We start from the raw sequence: 21016 nt of genomic DNA, 5'->3' as shown, positions 1-21016 counted from the left end.
ATTGATCCTATTGGGACAGGGACTCATTACGTACCCAAGACTGGCCTTGAACTCTTCATCTTCCTACCTCAGCTTATTAAATGTTAGAATTGTCAGTGTAATTGACTATGCATAGGTACAGATTAAATTTATAATACAAAGATTCCAGGGCTGGCAAAGGTTCATCACTTGCTGCCAAGTCCAGAGAGCTGAATTCAAACCTTGTGGATACTTATGTGGTAGAAGTTGTCCTCTGACTTCCATATGCACTCTGTGGCACATGTTTGCACAAACATAAATGCAATTTAAAAAATCCTAATCCTAATAACATAAATGTAAAAGAAATAAGAATTTAAAATCACTAACTGACCTTTTATGAAGAAATGTAAAGTATAGTTTACCTTTGAATTTATGGCATTGATTTGGTCGTAGTTCTAATTCTGGTCCTTCTAATCTGTTTCTATTAGTTAATTTGCAGATTTGGGACTTTTATAAACCTGTTAAAACATCTGACTTTACCTATTTGGAATCAAATGTCAATTACATTCCAAAGCTACAGGATCTGAATATATTCAGACTCACAAACCTTCCCATAAGACACACATGGATGATCACAGTACTGTAAAGCTCTTATCTCTGAAGTACAAGGTTTTATAGACTCATCCATGGGAGAACTGTTATGTGAAACACAAGGCCAAGGCATTGGGAAAGATACCCAAATGCAGAATGAAATCACACATCCAAATAAGTGGAAGACATCCAAGTGGGATTTGAACTTAGGTCCTCTGCTTTCATGGGAGATGCTCTTATGAGCCATCTCATATTTACTATTTTCTGATAGTAGATTTATTAGTCTTCTATTTATCCTGGAGTGAAGGGCTAAGCTATCATTATGGGTGAGGGGATGGAACTAAACTTCAGACCCAGAAGAGCAGGATGCAGTGATGACTGCCCCAGGGGCTTCTGAGAGGGCTGCAATAGAACACCAGGGACTTCATTCAGAAGACTAACAATATGGAAAAGAAGGGAAACAGACAGAATGAGGTTGCTGGGATGCTGACCAGGGGCACTGGCAGGGAGGAGGTAGCAGAAGCTTGGACTTAAAGATGGGCTTTTGAACTGCCTTGCCAGCCCTGCTGTTCACTCCCTCCTCTGCTGCATGCTACAGTCTTTGCTAAAACCCCTTTAAACACTGATCTTAAAACGTCTCTCTAATCCTCTTTCTATGCCATTGTGCTCTCAATAATCTTGCTTAAATAGCAGGTCTGCTCTTAATCACTACTCAAAAACAAAAACACAATCCCACAGTCTTAGTGGTTCCCCACTGCTTTACCAAAATAAGTATGAAGCTCTTTTTCTGGAAGACTGTTTGCAACAGGGCTCCATCCTGCCTTTCCGGCTGTAACTCCCCAGTTGTCTACCTGGATTGGCTGGGAGCCTGCTGTACGTTTGGCAGGGCCTCCTAGAGGCCCCGAGTTGAGTTCCACCCATCACTCACAGTTACTGGCAGAAATCCCACTCTTCTCTAGACTCCCTGATCCAACCAACAACCTCTCAAGTACTTTTGTTTAAACAAAAGATTTATTTATTTATTTATTTAGTATGTGTGTGTGCCTGGATGTATGTATATATGTGCACCACAGAAGTACATGTACTCCTGGAGGCCAGAAGAGGGTGACGAATCCCCTGGAAATAAAGTTTTAGGCACTTGAGAGCCATCTGATGGGGTGCTAGCAACTGAACCTGGGTTCAGGAACAAGTGCTTTTAAACACTAAGCCAACTCTTCAAGCCCCACATTGCTTAAACTTTAACTTTTTAAAAATGTTATCTTTATTAGTGTGAGTGTGTGTGTGTGTGTGTGTAGCATATGTGTGCCAGTGCATGTGTGTAGAGGTCAGAGGACAACTTTGTGGAGTTGGTTCTCTCTTGTATGTGGGTTCTGTTGATTGAATTCAGGTCGTCATGTTTGCATGACAAGAGCCTTTATTCATTGACATAGCAGGGCTCCTGCTGCTTAAAAAGGGTAGTTTTTCATTTGATTTTGTCCCAAACCACTATGTAGTGCCTTATTAGACTTGTAAAGGTGCGTTTTACATCTTTATTGCTGTCATTCAGAAGTAAGTACAAGACAGACAGAGGAGAATGATGTTCATCTCACTTTTTATACTTTAAAATTCAGTACCTGAGCTTGCTTGGCTTCAGACCCCCAGTGGATGCACTCAGCAGTCTGGTGTTCCCAAAGCCCAAGGATGGGGGTCTGCTCAGGGACTCCAGTGAGGGACTCTTTCGGAGGTAAGGGTCTGGTTTCCGGTCCTCAGTCCTTCCTTTCAGAAGATCTGTGTGAATAATAATATTGTTACTTACCAACTTTTTTTTTTTACATTTTGAATATAAAACTTTATTGTCCTCAGTGCTTAAATCCATGAGAAATGTGTCAACTATACGCATGTTCTATCATACCCCTCTTAATACACAATATATACACCTATAGAAAAAAGTAGGAAAATATTAATAGATTAAAATGTAGTATATAGACAAAGGACTTCTTCATTCTAACATTGCTTTAGTGACATATAAGGGAACTTGTTATAAGTCATAATGCCGCCATATCTGCCAAGAAAAGACACAGAAACTTGATACACATATAGACTTTCTGAGTCACTTGGAAAAAGTCCTACCTACTCCTGTTCCTTTTTTGGAGATAATTATTCATAGATTTATATTTATTAAATACACCCTTAAAGCTTCCATCTCTTTAGAACCCATAAAGATAGCAATCTACGCTACACTTTAGTAAACATCTTGATCCTGAAAAGCAGAAGTGGGTAGCAGATCGGTATATAAAGTACACAGTTGAGATCTTTGGGCAAGAGGCATCCAACCCTATCAAAGTGTGGATCACAGCAGGTAGAAGAACACGGATAGCTAGTGCAGCCAACGTGTAAATTTATTGCATGATGAACCTTTATAAATGGTATTATGGGAAGGCCAATGATAGAAAGTGCTGTTCCTAGCACACTGTAATTAGAAGAAAGTAATGGTGTTATCTACTTCTAAAGGGGAGAAATCTGGTTATCATACTTTGTTCTCAAGTACAAAGGCATAGCTACATAAGTATGCACATATACTCATACATAAACATATGTACATATTTTTTTCTTTCTAGAATAATAAAAATGAAATAGGGACATGGTGTCTTCTATCCAGGCAGGACTACCTACATTCTCTGTAAAACCTTGGGCCAGTGTGGATAGGTCAGTTGTTCAGAGTCCTTACTGAACAATCATGAGGACTTGAGTTAAGATCTCAGCAAGCTAGGTGTCCTGTGCACACCTGAAACCCAACTCCAATAGGAATGAAAAGAAAGAGAATTTCAGGTACTTGCTAGCACACAGCTTAGCAAAGAAAATGAGACTCAGACTGCGGGGGTAGATGCTTCTTCAGAAGGATTTGGTAATGAAATGACAGGAATACACATTCACATCCACACACACATTAATAAATAAAATATATCTTTAAAAAAGGATCTAGTTGAGCTGCAGAAATGACCCAGTGTTATAAGCACTGGCTGGGTTCAATTCATCACCCCCAGCTGATGGCTCATAGGGTGTTAGGGGGTCCAACATCCTCTTTTGGTCTCCACAGGTACCAGGTACAACAGTGGCTCACAAACAACATGCAGGCAAAACAACCATACATGTAAGAGAAAAAAAGAAAAAGAAAAAAAGGCCTAGTGCCAAAGAAGCCCTTTGTTCAAAAATGATTATTAATTTTCAGACAGTTATCAAAGTATTAAGCAAAGTATGGGCCCTTCTAAGAGTCTTGTGTGATTACCCTGTTAGGACATCTACTCCTCGAGCCCAGTCTCTAGCTAGTGTGTTTGCTTTACTCTGTAGCTATCACAGAGAAAAAGCTGGTAGGAAAATGTCTCATGTGACTGTCAGGTAGCATCGACAAAAAGCTGGAAAGCAAGAACAAAAGCCCACATCAGAAAAAAAGTTGTTTCAGGTCACTAAAAACTGAGCAAGACCTTTTTAAAAGCCGCCTTTCTGTTCCATTCATATTAGCATTAGTGAAAGCAGGTACTAGAATGAGCTGAGTTCTCCAGATTTCTCAAAGGACCATAAAAGCAAAAACAGGTAAAGAATATTTAAGACTGGCTTATATAGAGTGGAAGCTGGAGTTGTGAGACTCAGGTGATTAGTTGAACATCACAGGACAGCTGGGGCCACCTTCTGTCACCCACAGTCACAGAAGAAAACAGTACCTCTTCAGCTAATAGCCATCAATTATGGGCATGATGTTGGGGGTGAGGCCAATTAGGTCTAAACAGCAGAGAAAAACAGTTCTACATCACCGAAGAGAACAACAAAAACAGGACATTAATCTGCAATTGGGATGACCTCAGTGTTGACAAGCAGTTGCTGGAAATGGCTGGAAGCAAACAGTTTTCACTATGCAGTCCTTTATTATAGGAAACAGACTCATCTCTGGGAGACAGGTGCCTAGGGGGTAAGGAGGAGGAGGGCAGTCAAATGAGCTCCACAACAATAATTGTAGTCTCAACTTGATAATTTATCTTGTCAATCAAAAGAATGGTTCTGTAGATAATTAGGAAATTTGGAAGTTGGTAGAATACCCTGAAATAGACATTAAAAAATATGATCACCCACCGAGTACAGTAAAATAGTAAATGTTACATTGTATACCTTTTACCACAAAATTAAAAAATTCACCTAGCACTATTTGAGCAAGTGAGTTACTCCCTTTTTTACACCGCATCATGAGTGTGTGCCATATTACATAACGATGCAGACTTAAGCCAGACAAGTTTCCAATGTTCTGTATTGGCCTCCACCCTCCATTTCTGGGAAAGAGGTGCTCAGACTTGAATGCTTTTCAGTTGCAGCCATACTCATTCCTCAAGCCCTGGGTACTTAAGAATGTATTAAAGCAATTCTGCCTATAGTCTGGAAATGAAACAGCAAAGGCTGGATGGCAGTGCCTCTCTTTACACCACCATGTATGAAATCTTTAAAGCTTGCTGTAAAGGTCCAGTGCTCTCACACACAAAATCCTTTCAATACCTCTCTGTGGGACTAGAGAGACAGCTCAAGTTAACAACACTGGCTGTTCTTGCAGAAAACCTGAGCTTAGTTACTAGCACTTACATAGCTTACTTACAACAGTTTCCAACCGTTTATACCTGTTCTCTGGGGTCTGACACTCTCTTTTGGCCTCCCTGAACACTGCATACATGTGATGCACACATATACACTGAGGCACACACACATATGATTAATAATAATAATAATAACATTACGCTCAGGGGCTACAATATATCAGTGGGTGAAGGTGCTTGCTGCACACTAGAAACCATGTGAAAGTAGCAAGAGAGAACCAACTCTACAAAGTTGTCTTCTGACCTCTACATATGTGCGGCGGTACATGCATATTTACATACACATTACATACATGTACAATAATAATAAACCAAATCAACAACTCCACCTTCATTGCTCTTGATGGTGTACCTGGTTGGTCATCCAAAAATACTGATGGAGATATACAAAAATAATATTAATGTTCCTTTTTTGCCTCCTGACACAGAGGCCATTCTATAATCTGTGGACCAAGGAGTAATTCTGACTTTTAATGTTTATTATACAAACATTTCAAAAGCAATAGCTGCCACAAATAATGATTCCTCCCATGAATCTGAGCAACATAAGTGGATGCTTTCTGGAAAGATGCAGGACTTGAGATGCCACTAGGAATACAGTGATTCATGGGAGAAAGCAAAACACACCAACACCAGTGGGAGTTTGGAAGCAGTTGATGCCAGCCCTCAGTGGTGAACTGAGGGATCCCAGACATCAGTGCTGGGACCACTGCAGGCGTGGAAATGGCAAAGGAGCCCAAGGAGAAGATGGAAGTGCTGCTGTCTCAGGAGAAAACATTAGTGGGTAGTGAGTTGTTTCTTATGGAGGAGCAAAGAGTCTTTTTTTAAAAATTTATTTAATTTATATGAGCACATTGTAGCTCTCTTCAGACACACCAGAAGAGGGCATCGGATCCCATTACAGATGGTTGTGAGCCACCATGTGGTTGCTGGGAATTGAACTCAAGACCTCTGGAAGAACAGTGTTCTTAACCTCTGAGCCATCTCTCCAGCCTTTTTTTTAAAAAAGATTTTATTTTACTTATACGAGTACATTGTAGCTGTCCTCAGACACACCAGAAGAGAGCATCATATTTTATTATAGATGTTGTGAGCCACCATGTGGTTGCTGGGATTTGAACTCAGGACCTCTGGAAGAGCAGTCAGTGCTCTTAACCGCTGAGCCTTCTCTCCAGCTCAAGAAAGTCATTTCTTGAGAAGAATTTCTCTGCCTGTTGGAGGTGTTGTAAACACTGGAAATGATAACCAAGGGTTTAGAGTATGACATAAACTCAGGGTAAAGCCATGTTTTTCAGGAAGTGACTCTAATTTTGAAAAACATGCTATGTGGGGAAAAGCCCTTGGGAAAGTCAAGGTGAGGTGACGCAGTAAATGTTACTGGTGTCTTGTTTTAAGAATTGCCACCATTATCCGAACTTGAGCAAGCAATACCTGACCTAAGTCAGTAGCCATCAACATAAAGGCAAGACTCTCTGAAAAAAGATGCAAAGTTGCTGAAGGCTGAGATGATTATCAGTGATAATACATCATTATTAAGCAAGCTATGTGTATTTTTAGCTGTAATGCTCTTGCATACTTAGATTACAACACAGAGCAAGCATGACTTTTTGTGTCTTACTTCATTGTGGTATTTGGTTCCAGTCCCCTGCAGAAAACTCACTAACATGTACTAGAATAAAAGTGCTGTTGTTCTTTTTTCTGAGCATGTCAACAGGCTCAGCAGACAACAGCAAGGAAAGAGACTAAAGTAAGTATTTCTATGATGCCCAAGACACACCAGGCAGGATTCTCAGTGTTCTAAATGAATTAATTCAATCCTCCAGATGAACCTTTGAAGTAGTTTCTTTCTTTTCTTTTTTACAATCAATTTTTTAAAATGTTAAATGAAAAGTATAAACTTGTTTATTTCTTAAAAAATTTTCATTGCCAGGTCGTTTGTGCGCAGGATTGTTCAGCCTTGCACGTTAAATGTGGAACCATAATGGCCCAGGATTAATGGAGGAAGGGTCACAGAGAGCAACCCCCATAACTCAGATGAAGATGGTAGACATTGGCTCCTTTTCTTCTCCTAGCGAGCAAGAAGTCAGCTGCTTCACCATCCACGCAGCAAGATTTACTATCCCGACAGGTATCAGGACCTCACAGGGTGTTTTACACCACCATCCCTCACAACAACCCCCAGCCTCTGAGTGTGCAGGTGAAGTGTCTTTTAACACCTGTGTCCAGGCCAACTGTCCATGGCCACACAAACCTTGCTCCAGAGACCCTGCTCACCAGGGGCATAAATACCCCCGGCCCCCCAATCAATAAACTGCTGAAGCAGTTCTCTGAAACTGTTCTCAGGTGTGTGACTTCTTTGCCCCAGCAACTCACTGCCAACCCCCGCCCCCCACTCCTCGCCCTCCCTCGCCCTCCCTCCCCCCAAATTTCACCAGCTATGCTTCCCTTCCTGCAGCCCAGCCTGGAGCGCAGCAGGCTGGCTACACTCTGGGGAGAAGTGACACCTAGCAGCAGGGAAGAAGGATGTGGCCAGGCTGGAATACGTGACCACAGCATTTAACAAACAGCTTTAGTGTAGCTCACAAACTGCTGTTATCCTAGGTTCTCAGGAAAAGGAGGCTGGCTAGCCTCCTTTTCTGTTTCTGGAAGCAGCATTAACTCTATGTTGGCAGCCTTTATAGCAAATGCTAATTGTACAAAGCCTCCTTGCTTCTCAGTTGGCAGAGGCTTCATTCAGACTCCAGAGTGAGAGCTTCTTTCTCTCTTTATATCCTCCTGCTGTTCCCATCATGCCTCAGTACAAAGATACACATTATTTTTTTGATGTTAGAAAAACGCTAAATAACTTTTTGGTGGTAGCCTGCTTAATTATATAAAAATCTTCTCCCAAATGATATGTCATCCCTAAATAAATCTCTTATGATAGTGTAAAACTTCTTCAGCAACTCCTGTGGAATCACAATCCCTTTTTTTAATCATAAAGTGATATCATCCCAGAAATGAGGCATCACATGCACGTGCAGTTGGTACACTTTATGTGTGTTAAGGCCTAGGTGTCTTAGTTAGGGTTTTATTGCTGTGAACAGACACCATGACCAGGGCAAGTCTTATAAATAACAACAGTTAATTGAGGCTGGCTTACAGGTTCAGAGGTGCAGTCCATTATCATCAAGACAAGAGCATGGCAGCATCCAGGCAGGCATGGTGCAGGAGGAGCTGAGAGTTCTACATCTTCATCCAAAGGAAGCCAGGAACAGACTGCTTTTACCATCAATTTTAAGTTAAATGTGTATGTGTGAGTACAAGTTTATGCACATGAATTCAGGTACCCTTAGAAGCCAAAGGAGGCCGTTAGATCCCCTGGAGTTATAGGTGAGCTACCTAACGTGGGTGCTGGAAAGCAAAGTCGGGCTCTCTGCAGGAACGGTAAGTGCTCTTAACCACTGTGCTTGCTACCTTTACAGTACCAGCAATGTTTTTCTTAAGACATGAGGAAAGCAAAATACAACGAAGCCAACGCTGGGAGGGGAGTGGCAGTGCCAAGCGGGGCTTTGCTTACTCTCTTTTTATTGGCTATACCTCAGCACCTTCAACACTGGAGGCCCAGCAGGAATGAAAAAATGACCGATGAGAATGAGACCTCCTAATTACAACACCCGCCTCACTGTGATACAGTGCAACAAGAGGAAAGGATGGTACTCAGAGGCAGCAAGACCTAAAAATGGTGCATTTAAAGACCTGCAGAATCACTGGACAAACACAAAACCAGACAAGGGTTTTTGCATGACATGGTTACTTTTTAAGAAGAGAAGATATGTCTTGAGATTCAGCTTATTAAAAACAATACAAATCCAGCCAAGTTGATATCTCTTTTGCATCCACACACACTGAGGAGGGCGACAACTGGAAGACACTTCTGGCATGAGCTGCAATTTGGCTCTAAAGGGCACAATGTGCACCCCGAGGGGATAAAATCAGCAGAAATAAATACCACCAATTAGTTTTCCAAGTTCAAGTTCATGCAACAAAAAGTGAACGCCACTAAAATAGGCCAAAAATAGTTGTGTTTTCAATCATTTACCGGAGAGGGGAAGGTCTGGCAAATCCAAGCGCTGAGACATCCCTTTGCTGGCTGGCCTCACGCTGCTGTACGTTGAATGTCTCTGTCAAAACCAAAGGGCACATCAGCATGATGGGCTTTCGACATAAGAACAGCAGAACACAAGTACACACTGCTGTGCCTGCACACAATTCTTAAGCACACCAGAGCACCCCAGGGGGCTTTTAAAATAACTTATTCGTTTAAGCAGTAATGAGCCCAACTGGTTTAAATAGAACAAACAATAAAAGATAATCCCCAGTTCACTTCAACCACATATTTCATTCTCCCACAGGCAATTGTTATTAATCTGTTCTATAAATATATTCTTTCTGGAATATTCCATACATTCTCAGAGATATACATAACAATAATTTTTTTAAGTAAAGTGGGACAGCATGCCTGACCTCAGCACTGGGAATGCTGGATGTCCTGGATATCCAGGGCAGGAGAATCATGGAGCGGTGGGAAGGGGAGCAGAAAAGGGGGGATTTGCTGGCCAGCCAATCTAGCCAGTTGGTCATTTCCAGGGTCATTGGAGACCCTGTCTCAAAAGATAAGAAGGAAAGCTATGAGGAAGACACTTGATGTTGACTTCTGGCTCTACATATACATGTACAAAATGCACATCTATACAGACATGTATACACCATACATGCACATACTGCACATAACACACACTCACAAAACTACCTTTTGGTTTTTAATGATTAACAAGTATATGCAAAGGTGCAAATTTCATGACATATATCACACAAACTTTGTCTATATAAACACAAATGTTAACACACTATTATACTTATTTGGTGCCATTTGGCTTTGTTTGTTTAATACATCTTGGAGTTAATTCTATGTTGGTGGCCTGGAGCTACACTAGATTCTCCCGGGCTGCATCCACCAGCCTACAGGTTCCCATGAGAACTGCAACATGAGTGGCAGTGGGACCCAGAGGGTCCCAGCCTGACTGCTCTCAACTGCCACATGCCTTTGAGCCACGGATTCTCTGCACGTCCACTGCTCTAAGAAAGGATGTGACACTGTGCTATGGAGATTGCTGGGAGGGTTTTTAGAGGACCACAAATCCATTCAGAGTAATCCAGGAAGATCACAGCACACAATGAGCATCTCATGGGTTAACTACTGTTGTTCCCATGGTTCACTGGACCCACCCTCTATGAACAGAAGTGCTGACCTCCATATTGGTGTTATGAACTGTTTATACACATGGTGTAAGAGAATTCTCTATTTTAGGGATCCTTTTTCTACATTGATATTAAGCATGAAATGTATGGTTCCCAGTGATTCTCATAAGTAAAATTGTTGCAGAATATAATTTTCAAAAAATGTTTTAAATTGTCGTTTTTGAAGTCAGCATGTAAAGTAAACGATTCCTAACAATTTAGTATTATGAGAAAACATCTAAAATTTCAGCACTAAGTATGGTTACTGGCAATAAATCAGATTAAAGAACTTCCCAGAGAGGGAACGAGATATGGTTCAATGGTTAAGAGCACTGGCTACTCTTCTAAAGGAACCAGATTCAATTCCTAGCACTCATATGGCAGCTTGCCACCACCTGGAACTCTAGTTGCAGAGGATCTGATAACCTTTGCTGGCCTCCAAAGGTACTAGGCATGCCCATGGTACAAATATATACTTGCAGGCATAATTCACATAAGTTTTTTTTTTTTTTAAGTATTTGAGAGAGAGAGAATGCACATGAATACACTGGCACCTGTTTGTCATAATTAGGAAAATGTAGCTTACATAGTTGACTGTGCTGGCTAGTTTTATGTCAACTTAACATGAGCTAGAGTCATTTAGGAAGAGGGTACCTCAGGTAAGAAAATGCCACCACCAGATCAACCCGTGGGCAGGCCTGTAGAGCACTTTTTGGATTAATGACTGATGTAGGAGGATTCAACCCATGGAGTGATGCCACTCCTAGGCTGGTGGTCCTGGGTGGTATAAGAAAGAAGGCTGAGCAAGCCAATAAGCAGCATGCCCCCATGGTGTCTGTGAGGTTCCTGCCTTGCCCCAGGTTTCCTCAGTTATGACTACAACCTATGAGACAAAATAAAATAGACAGTTTCCTCCCCAAGTTACTTTAGTCAGTGGTGTTTTATGACAGCAATAGAAACACTAGTTAAGACACTGACATAAAGAAAAAGTATGGCGATCACAAGAACAAGCTGGCGTTCTCCTTCCACCATGGGTTCTAGCAATCAAGCTTGGTTTAGGTTTGCTCAGCTAGTGTCTTTACCTCCTAAGCCGTCTTAAAAAACTGGGGTTTTCTTTTTTATTTGTGCTGGTGACTTGAATCCATGGCCTTGTCTATAACAGGTAAGCACTCTACTATAGAACTATATTTTTCGCTCCTGAAGTTTTTCTCTTGGTTAAAATAAAGAATAACCAGAACTTATGTAACCCCAGTTATTTAGAAGGTTAAGGTGGAAGAATTAAAAATCTAAGATGTACCCAGAGCCTGGGCAACTTAGCAAGATCATATCTCAAAAGTCAGAACAAGAGCTTCTGATGTAGCTCAGTGGCAGAGTCTGCCTAGCACGTTCAACTGCCAGTGTCTCAAATACATTTGGCTGTTACTTCTAAGGTCAGGATATATTTTTCTTCCTTTGCTACTCTGGTAAATTCCTGACTCTTCTCAACCGTCAAAACCTTGCATTTCTGGAATAAACCCCCTTTGAGATGTTTTTCATATACTGCTCAATTGGATTGGACAAATTTTTGTTCAAGAATTTTACATGGAGGTTCATGAGAGACTGACCTTCTAATTGTCCTGACTTTCACTGTTCTTAACTGAAATAATAAAACTACTCTGGCTCATGAGTTGAAAAGTTTATCCCTATTTTCCAGTCTTTGCTTGAATTCATGATTTATATTGATGTTATTCCCTTCTTTAAGTGTTTCAGATTTTATTATTAACATTCTGGGTCTGGTGTTTCCTTTGTAGCAATAAGTTAAACTCCAGGCTATTAAAATAAACTTTTACGATTTTTCTAAGATTTTTCAAAGTTATCATCAGCACATAGTAATAATTTAGAGTATATTATTATTATTTATATGAAATTTAAAAAGATTGGCCTGTGAGGTCAAAGGAATTCCTGGAAGCAATTTTTCTCCTTTAGCTGCTCTGTCTTCTGTCTTCTATCACTTACAGAGAAGCTGTGCTTCTTCGACACTAGAGGTCCTGCCCTGAGTGTCCTAGGTGCTTCTTTTTGCCTCTAGCCGTTTAACTGCTATACCCAGCTGTAGCTTTTTTTGTTCATAGCTAGCTTGGGTTCATTATCATTCTGGCCTGTGGCTGGGCATCTTTTATAAGCTCTGGAAACCTCTGCCCATTATCTCTTCACTGTCTCTCCCCTTCAAGACCTAACTCCATCCCTTTCAGGAACTCCACAGGAGATCCTTTTATTCTTCCCACCCCTTATTATCTGCACTTCAACTTAAATATTTCAACTCGCTTGTAGTCGGTCTCTGAAATGTCCCTAGTAAATGTTTAATTTATAACTTACTTTTATACATTTGAGCCTTTTTTAAGTCATGTGATTTTTGTTGTTTTAGTTTTTTTAAGTTTTATTGTTCATTTGTTTTCGAGACAGGGGTTCTCTGTGTAGCCTTGCCTGTCCTGGAACATTTTCTGTAAACCAGCCTGGCCTTGAATTCAGAGATGTACCTACCTCTGCCTTCCCAGTGCTGGGATTAAAGGTGTGTACCATCATGATCAGCCTAAGTCATGTAATTTTTAATGAGTTTTTTTTTATAGTGGTTGTATGTGCTAGCATTCATTTTCTTGATTGCCTTTATCACTGTTCTTTTAAAAATCTGTGTCCAGTAGAATTAATATATGGATCTGCTATGCCTGTTTCTGTGTTTTAACTGTTGTAAGTTTTAGTCTTTCAGTGTGATCTACCCTGTGTGCTGGAATTCTATGAACTGACTAAAGGACTCTGTATTGGAAAACAAATAGCTATTCAGGAGTTGATGGCATAGCACTCAGAAGGCAGAGGCAGGCACATTTCTGAGTTCAAGACCACCCTGGTCTACAAATCAAGTTCTAGGACAGCCAGGGCTACACAAAAAAACCTTGTCTTGAGGAAAGAAAAGAAAAGAAAGAAGTAAAGAGGGAGGGAGGAAGGGACGGAGGGAGGGAGAAAAGGAGGGAGGTAGGTAGGCAGGCAGCTGTAAGGTAAGGTTCCCATGTGAGGTACCCTCCTTAAAAGATTTATTTCTGCTTCTAGGAGGCAGTGAAGATGGGGGGAGAATGCTTAGTCCAAATTCATGTTTCTGTGGGTTTTAAAACTCAACACAGAATCCAGATGGTTATGAATGTTTCTGATTTCATTACCTGGGAGGCAGAGTAGGCAGATCTCTGTGAACTCAAGGATAGAACTTGGTCTACACAGGAAGTTCTACACCAGCAAGGGATACATAGTGAAACACTGTTAAAAGAAAAACCCTTCAACAAAATAAAACACTCCTATGATACTAAGGAAGAATGTTTTAATAAGCTAACAGAAAGATATTTAAACCAAGATTAAAAAAAAAATTTAAGGTTGTGAAAGAAAACACAAAACAATGTTCTCTTCAGTAAAAACATTTCAGGAGAAAGAAAAATTACCTCTTTATTAAAAGCTAATTATGATGTTATAGGATAAAACTATAGCTTAAAAAAAGTCAGATATCCTACGTTTTTAAACATTTTTCTTAAAAACATAAAGTTACATGCATTTGTGTGGGTATATGCATGAGTGCAGGAGCCAACTGAAGAAGCCAGACATGTACAGACGACTGGAGCTGGAGTTACAGAATGTTGGGAGGCTCCATGTGAGACTGGAGACTAAGCCTGAGTCCTCTGTAAGAGCAGTAAGTCCACTTAACTACTGATCCATCTCTCTAGTCCCTAAACAGTAAAATAAAACAAAACAAAACAACAACAACAACAACAAAAAACACCCAAAACCACAACACTTAGAAAAGTGGTCAGTGCAAAGGTAAGGACATAGATGGACGATGTAATACAACATTACATACCCACATATGAAGAAATGCACAACCCACAAAAGTGAAACCGAGTTTCACCTCACTTACTAAAACCCCTGACACTTGTACGGAATGTGGAAACTCTGGGGAAACAGCACTTTCTATGTGAAAGACTACATGGAAAGACAATGCATCTATCAAGTGTTTCAATGTGAGGACAGAGCTAATCCATCTCCCTTTTTACTAGGAACCAATGTCTAGAGTTCTAAGGACTAGCCCTCTCAACTCCACTGCAGTCCCTCTGCTCACTACTATAAAGACTGGAAAGTTACAGGGTATGCTTTAAACTCTTTAAAGCTCCGTTTACTGTGTCACTTGGCTTCTGCCACTCATACCCAATCTCAAAATTCTACATAGAAGGTGCTAGGAAGGGATAGCTGCTTCTGCTGCTTCTGGTGGCTGTAGAGGCACCTGCTTTCCTGTTGCAGAGGCTTTATGGGTATGATAAGGCATGTGTTTTGCTGTTGTGGATGCATGTGTCAGAGTGCAGTCCTGAAGCTGATCTTAGGTGTTGATGGAGGCCATAGTTCTAGACAAGCACCTAGTGGAAGATGTTCCTAATCAGGAAAGCAGAGTGTATTTAAGGGCCAATGTGAGATGTTAGGAAACCTTTCCCAATAGCTCTGCAAGGCTTTAGTCACCTCTTCTAGCCCTTGAAGTACTAACGCCTCTGAACTAAATTCCTTTCTGCTAACTAAAGCACTTTCCAGCATTTTGAAATAAATCCTGATATGCTCTCATACAAAAATAGTTCCTCAAGAGGTCAGAAGTTTGCACAAGGACCTTCACTGTATTGTTTTGTACTGAGTTAAATCCACAATGCCTGAAACAGCCCCCAAGAGTGACTAAGTAACTGCATATGATGCAGATGTGGCCTTTAAGAAAGAATGACAATTTCACCAAAGACTAACGTTTGAAGATCCTTTAATATATTCCTTCACTTGATAGACAGAAATCATTGAGTTCTACTGTGATGGGAGACTGTCACCCATTGTTCTAGCCAGTATATCTAGTAGTGAGCAAATGACCAAATATTTCTGTTGTTCGGGGTCCAACACTAAAGTGAGAGGAGTACTGGAGACATACACCCCGGTCTCTACGTCCTGCTGCCCCACAGACCCACACTGTGAGTCAAGAATACCCAGAAGGTTACACAAAGAGCTGCCTCTGGGTTCTTCTATACCTGCATTGGAGAGACAGCAGCTGCCGGAGCCGTCCTCACTGGGATTCCACTCAGGGGGCTTCTGGGAGTCTTGTGGACAGCAATACTCTGTCCAGTTCCACCTGCCAAGAAGAGACTGGGACATAAATACTTAAATCCAGTTCAAAACTGCATAGAATGGGTTTTGATCTGTTTTCCTTTGTTGGCGACTTAAAAATCTCATGATGAGTTGGGTGTGGTTTCTCTTGGGGGAAAGCAACGGGAATGTTAATTTACAAATCATTTCTGGTATATCACGCTCTATCTACGGATTGACTCACTGGGTTTTCCTGTCTCTCAAGATGTCCAATCTAATCTTAATCTAAGTAATCTGGAGACGATTTTTGGCAGAGACAATCAGTTCCTTTTAGAATTAGCCACTGCTTCTGTTTTCCAATACAATGCACATTTGTGACAGTCAAAAAGGGAGGTTATCTCAATTATGAACAAACATACAATGCTTCTTCAAAACACTATCGTGAATATGCTTAAAGGATGAATGTAACTGCCTCGTGTCTGTACGATGCACGGCCACAGGGAAATCCTGAGTCAGTCAGACCGTTCCAGAAAAAGTTGGCAACAAACCCAAGATCAGAAGCAACAGACAGAAAGCTCACATGTAAGGCTAAGTAGAAAAGAGTCTAATGGCACACTGCAGGTGAGGATGTTGAGACTCCAGACAAGGGGGGCAAATACACAGGTGATACTCATTTCCTGGAAGATGAAGCTGCCGGCCATCCTAGCTGGTTCTCTGAACACAGGCAGGAGGTCCTGAAAGTGATGGCTCTGTGGGGTAGGAAAGGGATGGGGTTGGGGGAGACAACAGGTGGAAGTAGGAAGGAGGCTGCCTCAGGATTGCCCACACAGCCTCACAGCCTCAGTGGCTTCCTGCAGAGAGGCATGAGCTACAGTGAGCCCGTGGTTCAGTCGACTTGTTGGGACCAGCGTGGCAGAGATGGATGGTATGTAGGCTAGGATGTGAATGTACAGTTCTGTAAAATACCTGAGTATCCTAAGTCAAATGATTTGATCAGTGACTTTACTGTGGTTGCAGAGTCTGAAGGAGCTGGTGATGTTCTGTTGACACAGATTCCACGCCACCGGCCAGCAGCATCGACCTCTGAGGGCTCTGGCTCTTCATTCACAGGTCTGTATGGCAAAGAGCAAATTAAATTGAAAAGGTGGAGGGTGTCCTCAGTAGGGAAAAGACATAGTTGGAAGTAAAACCAATGGGAACAAAATAAGCTAGAAGGGAAACCACAATTTTAATCATTTTCTGGATTTTTAATAAAGTAAATACTGGTCTCAATTTTTTAATACTTTCTTAGGAGATGGTCAGAAATAACATATTTGTAAACAGAATGCTATCTCTAAGTGAAAAATATATGAATATCTCTGCAAATGTGAAGAAACATTTGAGTGTAATTTATCATAAGTAACCATCAATGGTTCACCAACAATGGACTGGCCTGTTGGCATGTGCTCCAATCCTCAGGTGGCACACTCGGAGGCTGGATAGGTGAATCCCAAGACTCTTGCTTAGCCAAGGTTTCATATGACTTAAGCTCCCCAACAGAGATTTGGGTCAGAGCCAGAACATGAGGCATTACTTATGTTGACATAGACTTTAACAGAGACAAGGTGCTCCTGGGGCTAGGAATTGTGGTTGCAGCTTTCTAAGTGGACAGGCAGCCTCCTGGTTTAGGGTTCCTATCATGGTGAAGGCAGTCTGGTTGTGTTGTAACCTCAGAAACCTGTTCCTGGAAGCTCAGTCTACAATCCAGTTGATTCAGTTTTCTCAGGAATTTTGTAAGTTATTTAAGACGTTTCTGCCTAAGCCAACTAAAGGGCAACTCATTACATACAGCAGCCCTTCTTCAGATGCTATTTGCCCTCTGAGAGTAGAAACGGAAATTCTGTGCCAAGCTTCCATTCTCATACGAATGTTCTCTACGCTGTGTGGTTTATACACACCAGCAGACTCATAGGGGACAGATCATATGATTCAGCTCTCTTGTGTGGCTTCCTTAACTAGAGGATTTTAGGATGTCATCTAATCTTCTTGTGAATGAGCCAAGATGAGAACTCCCAACCTCCCTGTTGCTAAACCACTGCTCTTTTTATTATATCATATCGCCACAGCTGCTGAGCAATGACTCACTTATGAGAAAGGCTCAAACAATATTTCTGGAAATATATTTTAATAAGGTCAGTGAAGGTTTAAAATATCTCCCATTTTTTAAACTAATCTAGCTACGCATAAGCTCCTACATTTCAAAATACTTGTCCTTAATTCTTCTATTGCTCTATAATCAACACAAATAGGCTGAACTTAAGTGAGACAGAATGAAGGCACTTAAGGCACTCTGCCCTACACTCTGGACTGTACAGCCCCTCTTTCTGAGTGGAACAACAACAAAAACAGTAACTGAAAACTTCCTTGGGAGAAACAAGCAAGCATTTCAGAAATGGTGAGAGACTGGTTTTTTGTTTGTTTGTTTGTTTGTTTGTTTTATTTTTTAAGGTAATTTCTAATGATTTGCTGCAAAGAGGTGGCTATAATGCCTCCACCTTGTATTACATGGCATGTAATCAGATGACTAGGCCAGTATGATTGTGTGACCTGTGGTTCCAGATACTTAGGAAGCCAACAAAAGATTACTTGAGCCCAGAACTGAGGCCAGGCTGGGCAAATAGGAAGACTCCATCTCAAATAAGAAAGTAAATATAGGAATAAAACAGAAAAATTAGCTGGTGGATATGGAGTAAGAAAATGAAACCAGGTTAAGAAATCAGATCTGAATAGAAAAAAAAAATTATTTCCACATCAGTGACTCTCACTGGCTTATTGCCAAAGAGCATCCAAGGTACCAAATGTCACTCCTTGTTAATTTAATAAGAATAAAATGGAGGAGCTGTTCTACATTTTTAGGAGTCTACGTTTCCCAGTGATTTGAAACAATATATGGTAAGTGGAAAGATTCACTTGGGCCTCATAAGAACATGGCAATATGAACTAATGTTTTAACATATCTGCAGATGATACTCACATGGGTTTAACGGTAAGATTAAGTCTGACATTCTCATCTGAAAATCTGAAACTCAAAATTATCAAACATCTGAAATTAGGGACTGGAGAGATGGCTCACCTCTGACTGCCCTCCTAGAAGACCTAGATTCTTAGCATCCACGTAGCAGCTCACAACTGTCTATGTCTCCAGTTCCAGGAGTTCAAATGCCCTCTTATGACTTCCATGGGAACCAGCAATGTATAATGCATGTAGTGTATACACACATGACAAAAAGCTCTCTCTCAGATATATACACCTATATAAAGTATAAAGTATACACATATATACTTTTAAAAATTCTATATTTGAGTGTCAAGTGGTACCACTAGTGAAGATGGCGTCCTTGACCCCACATCAGGTTGTAGACAAATGAAATGTATAATACAAAGTTGCCTTCAGGTTATGTAAAGTGTATATGAAAACATCAGTGAATTTGAGGAGGCGCCTGGGTCACAATTCTCTAGGTATCTAATTAGACATATACAAATATCCGGGAAAAAAGTCTGAGAGGAAACTGTAATCTAAAACAGTCAAATATATAATGCTTGACTCATACTTTAACCGTGAAGAAACCTGAAATTCCTTGTACTAGACTAAGAGTTGTTATAGCCCAAACAATATATGATTGGTTACATTCCCTGTTTTCTCAAAAGGAATAGGAATCCTGTATATTATAATGGATATTATGAATCATACAACCAGGAATATCTTAGTGAATTCTGTAAGTAAATGGGAAATACAAAAAAAGAAGAAAAAAAAAAAAAAAAGAAAAAAAAAAACAAAACACTTGACAGAGCATTTGTTCAAAGTCAATTATGGCCTCTACTGTATGTGGAGTCAAATATGCCCAAAAAACCCAAAGCACAGTTTCTGTTGGTTTCAAAACATAAACACAAACACTACAGTGTGTAGTAGGTCTAACACACTCGTTTTCCCTCTAGCGATTTGTAGTTTATCTTTTTCCTTAGCCATATCCTGCAGGAAATGGCTGCCTTCTGGTTCGGAATCCCATCTAAAACTGAAACAAATCATGCTTGCTACCACATATAAAGCTATAAAGTAACTTCAGTAAAATGAATGCATATTCAAGTGCCATGTGTCACACAAGGCATTTCTTAAGTCCCAGCCCTGGGGAGGCTAAGGAAGGAGCAGCTGAAGCTTGACTTTTGTTTGTTTGTTTGTTTGTTTTTAAGACATATCCCATCGACCACTGTAATTACATCAGGACCACTGGTTGGCTGCAGGTTCAGCTTCTGTGACTTATGTCTTAATTTAACATGTATACATACATCTGCAATGACTTTCCCTTCAAATCTCCCTCGGCTTCTCTCACCAGCTGCCTACCTTGGTGGCTGTGGAACAGAGCTTTCACATGGTGCTGATTTTCTATACTGTTTGGTGGCACTGCCTATTTTGGTCTAGGTACAGGTGAGCTCTTGTGTATTATGAAAGTCAAAGTATTTAAATGTTAATTCTACTTGAGGACAGTCACATCACATCGCTGACATGCTTTCAGAGTTGGCAGATTATCTGTAAAGAGGAGTGGTTCCATCAACCATGTTTACACCTGCTAAGCTGGAACAATGGAATAAATCCAGGCTCCAGGCTTCTCACAGTGCCACTGTGGGCTTCTGTGACTCCCCCCTGCCCATCTAGCTTTCAGATTTCAGCTCAGTTCAGCTCACTGAAGTTTTGTCCTCTTTCATGTACTGACTCGGTGCCTTTGCACATTCTTTGCCTTTGCCTGGGATGTCATTTTCTCAAAATTATTTTAAACAGATATAAAAAACTTTGTTACTCTTGTTATAAGAAAAAAATGTATTTTATCTCAGGCATCAAACACTATCTGCTAAAATTCACTTCCTAATTTCAGTACTAGCATACAGAGCAAGAGGAAAAAAAAATCAGGTAAAATGGTAACTTAAACACATCTTACTTTCTAAATCCCATTAAGAAGAATCAAAACAGATAAGCATTTTTCCACAATGGAAACTAAAGAAGGGTACCACTTCCATAGCTTAATCTTTAATTCTAGTATTCAAGAGTCAGAGTCAGGCAGACAGATCTAAGAGTTTGAGGCAACCTGTTCCACATGAGTTTGGGACCAGTCAGGGCTACATAGTGAGACCAAACCTCAAAAAAAAAAAAAAAAAAACAGACAAACATACAAGACTCTCTGCTACATAGAATGTGTATCTGTATATGGGAGAGGGGTACCAAGGGCTTTCCCCCAGTTCCCTTACAAAGAGAGTAATAGGGTCTACCTTGCTAGCATCCTCTATTCTTACTGGCCAGGGCTGGAAAAGAACATGGAGTACATCATTACAGAGCATCAGGGATATAAACACCATCTGAAGAATCCATAGAAGGATGATCCTGGGCACAGGTCAGGAAATGCCACAGGCTATATCTAACACAATGA

General features: G+C 40.7%; 1 protein-coding gene across 6 annotated transcripts in view; it reads right to left on the bottom strand.

The window, feature by feature from the left end:
- Window positions 1–21016, bottom strand: part of SPECC1 (sperm antigen with calponin homology and coiled-coil domains 1) — a gene marked incomplete at both ends in the record, with an annotated part of 178738 nt that overhangs the window by 46852 nt on the left and 110870 nt on the right. For all 6 annotated transcript variants that reach the window (XM_080924202.1, XM_080924204.1, XM_080924205.1 and 3 more), the window contains 4 exons: window positions 2163–2316; window positions 9244–9325; window positions 15506–15606; window positions 16527–16672. In XM_080924202.1, coding sequence (XP_080780328.1) covers window positions 2163–2316; window positions 9244–9325; window positions 15506–15606; window positions 16527–16672 — 483 coding nt within the window. The remainder of the gene's footprint in view (window positions 1–2162; window positions 2317–9243; window positions 9326–15505; window positions 15607–16526; window positions 16673–21016) is intronic.

This window comes from Micromys minutus (assembly GCF_963924665.1).
Source record: "Micromys minutus genome assembly, chromosome: 10".
NCBI lineage: Eukaryota > Metazoa > Chordata > Mammalia > Rodentia > Muridae > Micromys > Micromys minutus.
Note: the sequence above shows the minus strand (reverse complement) of the source record. Positions and strands in the feature narration are given on the sequence as shown.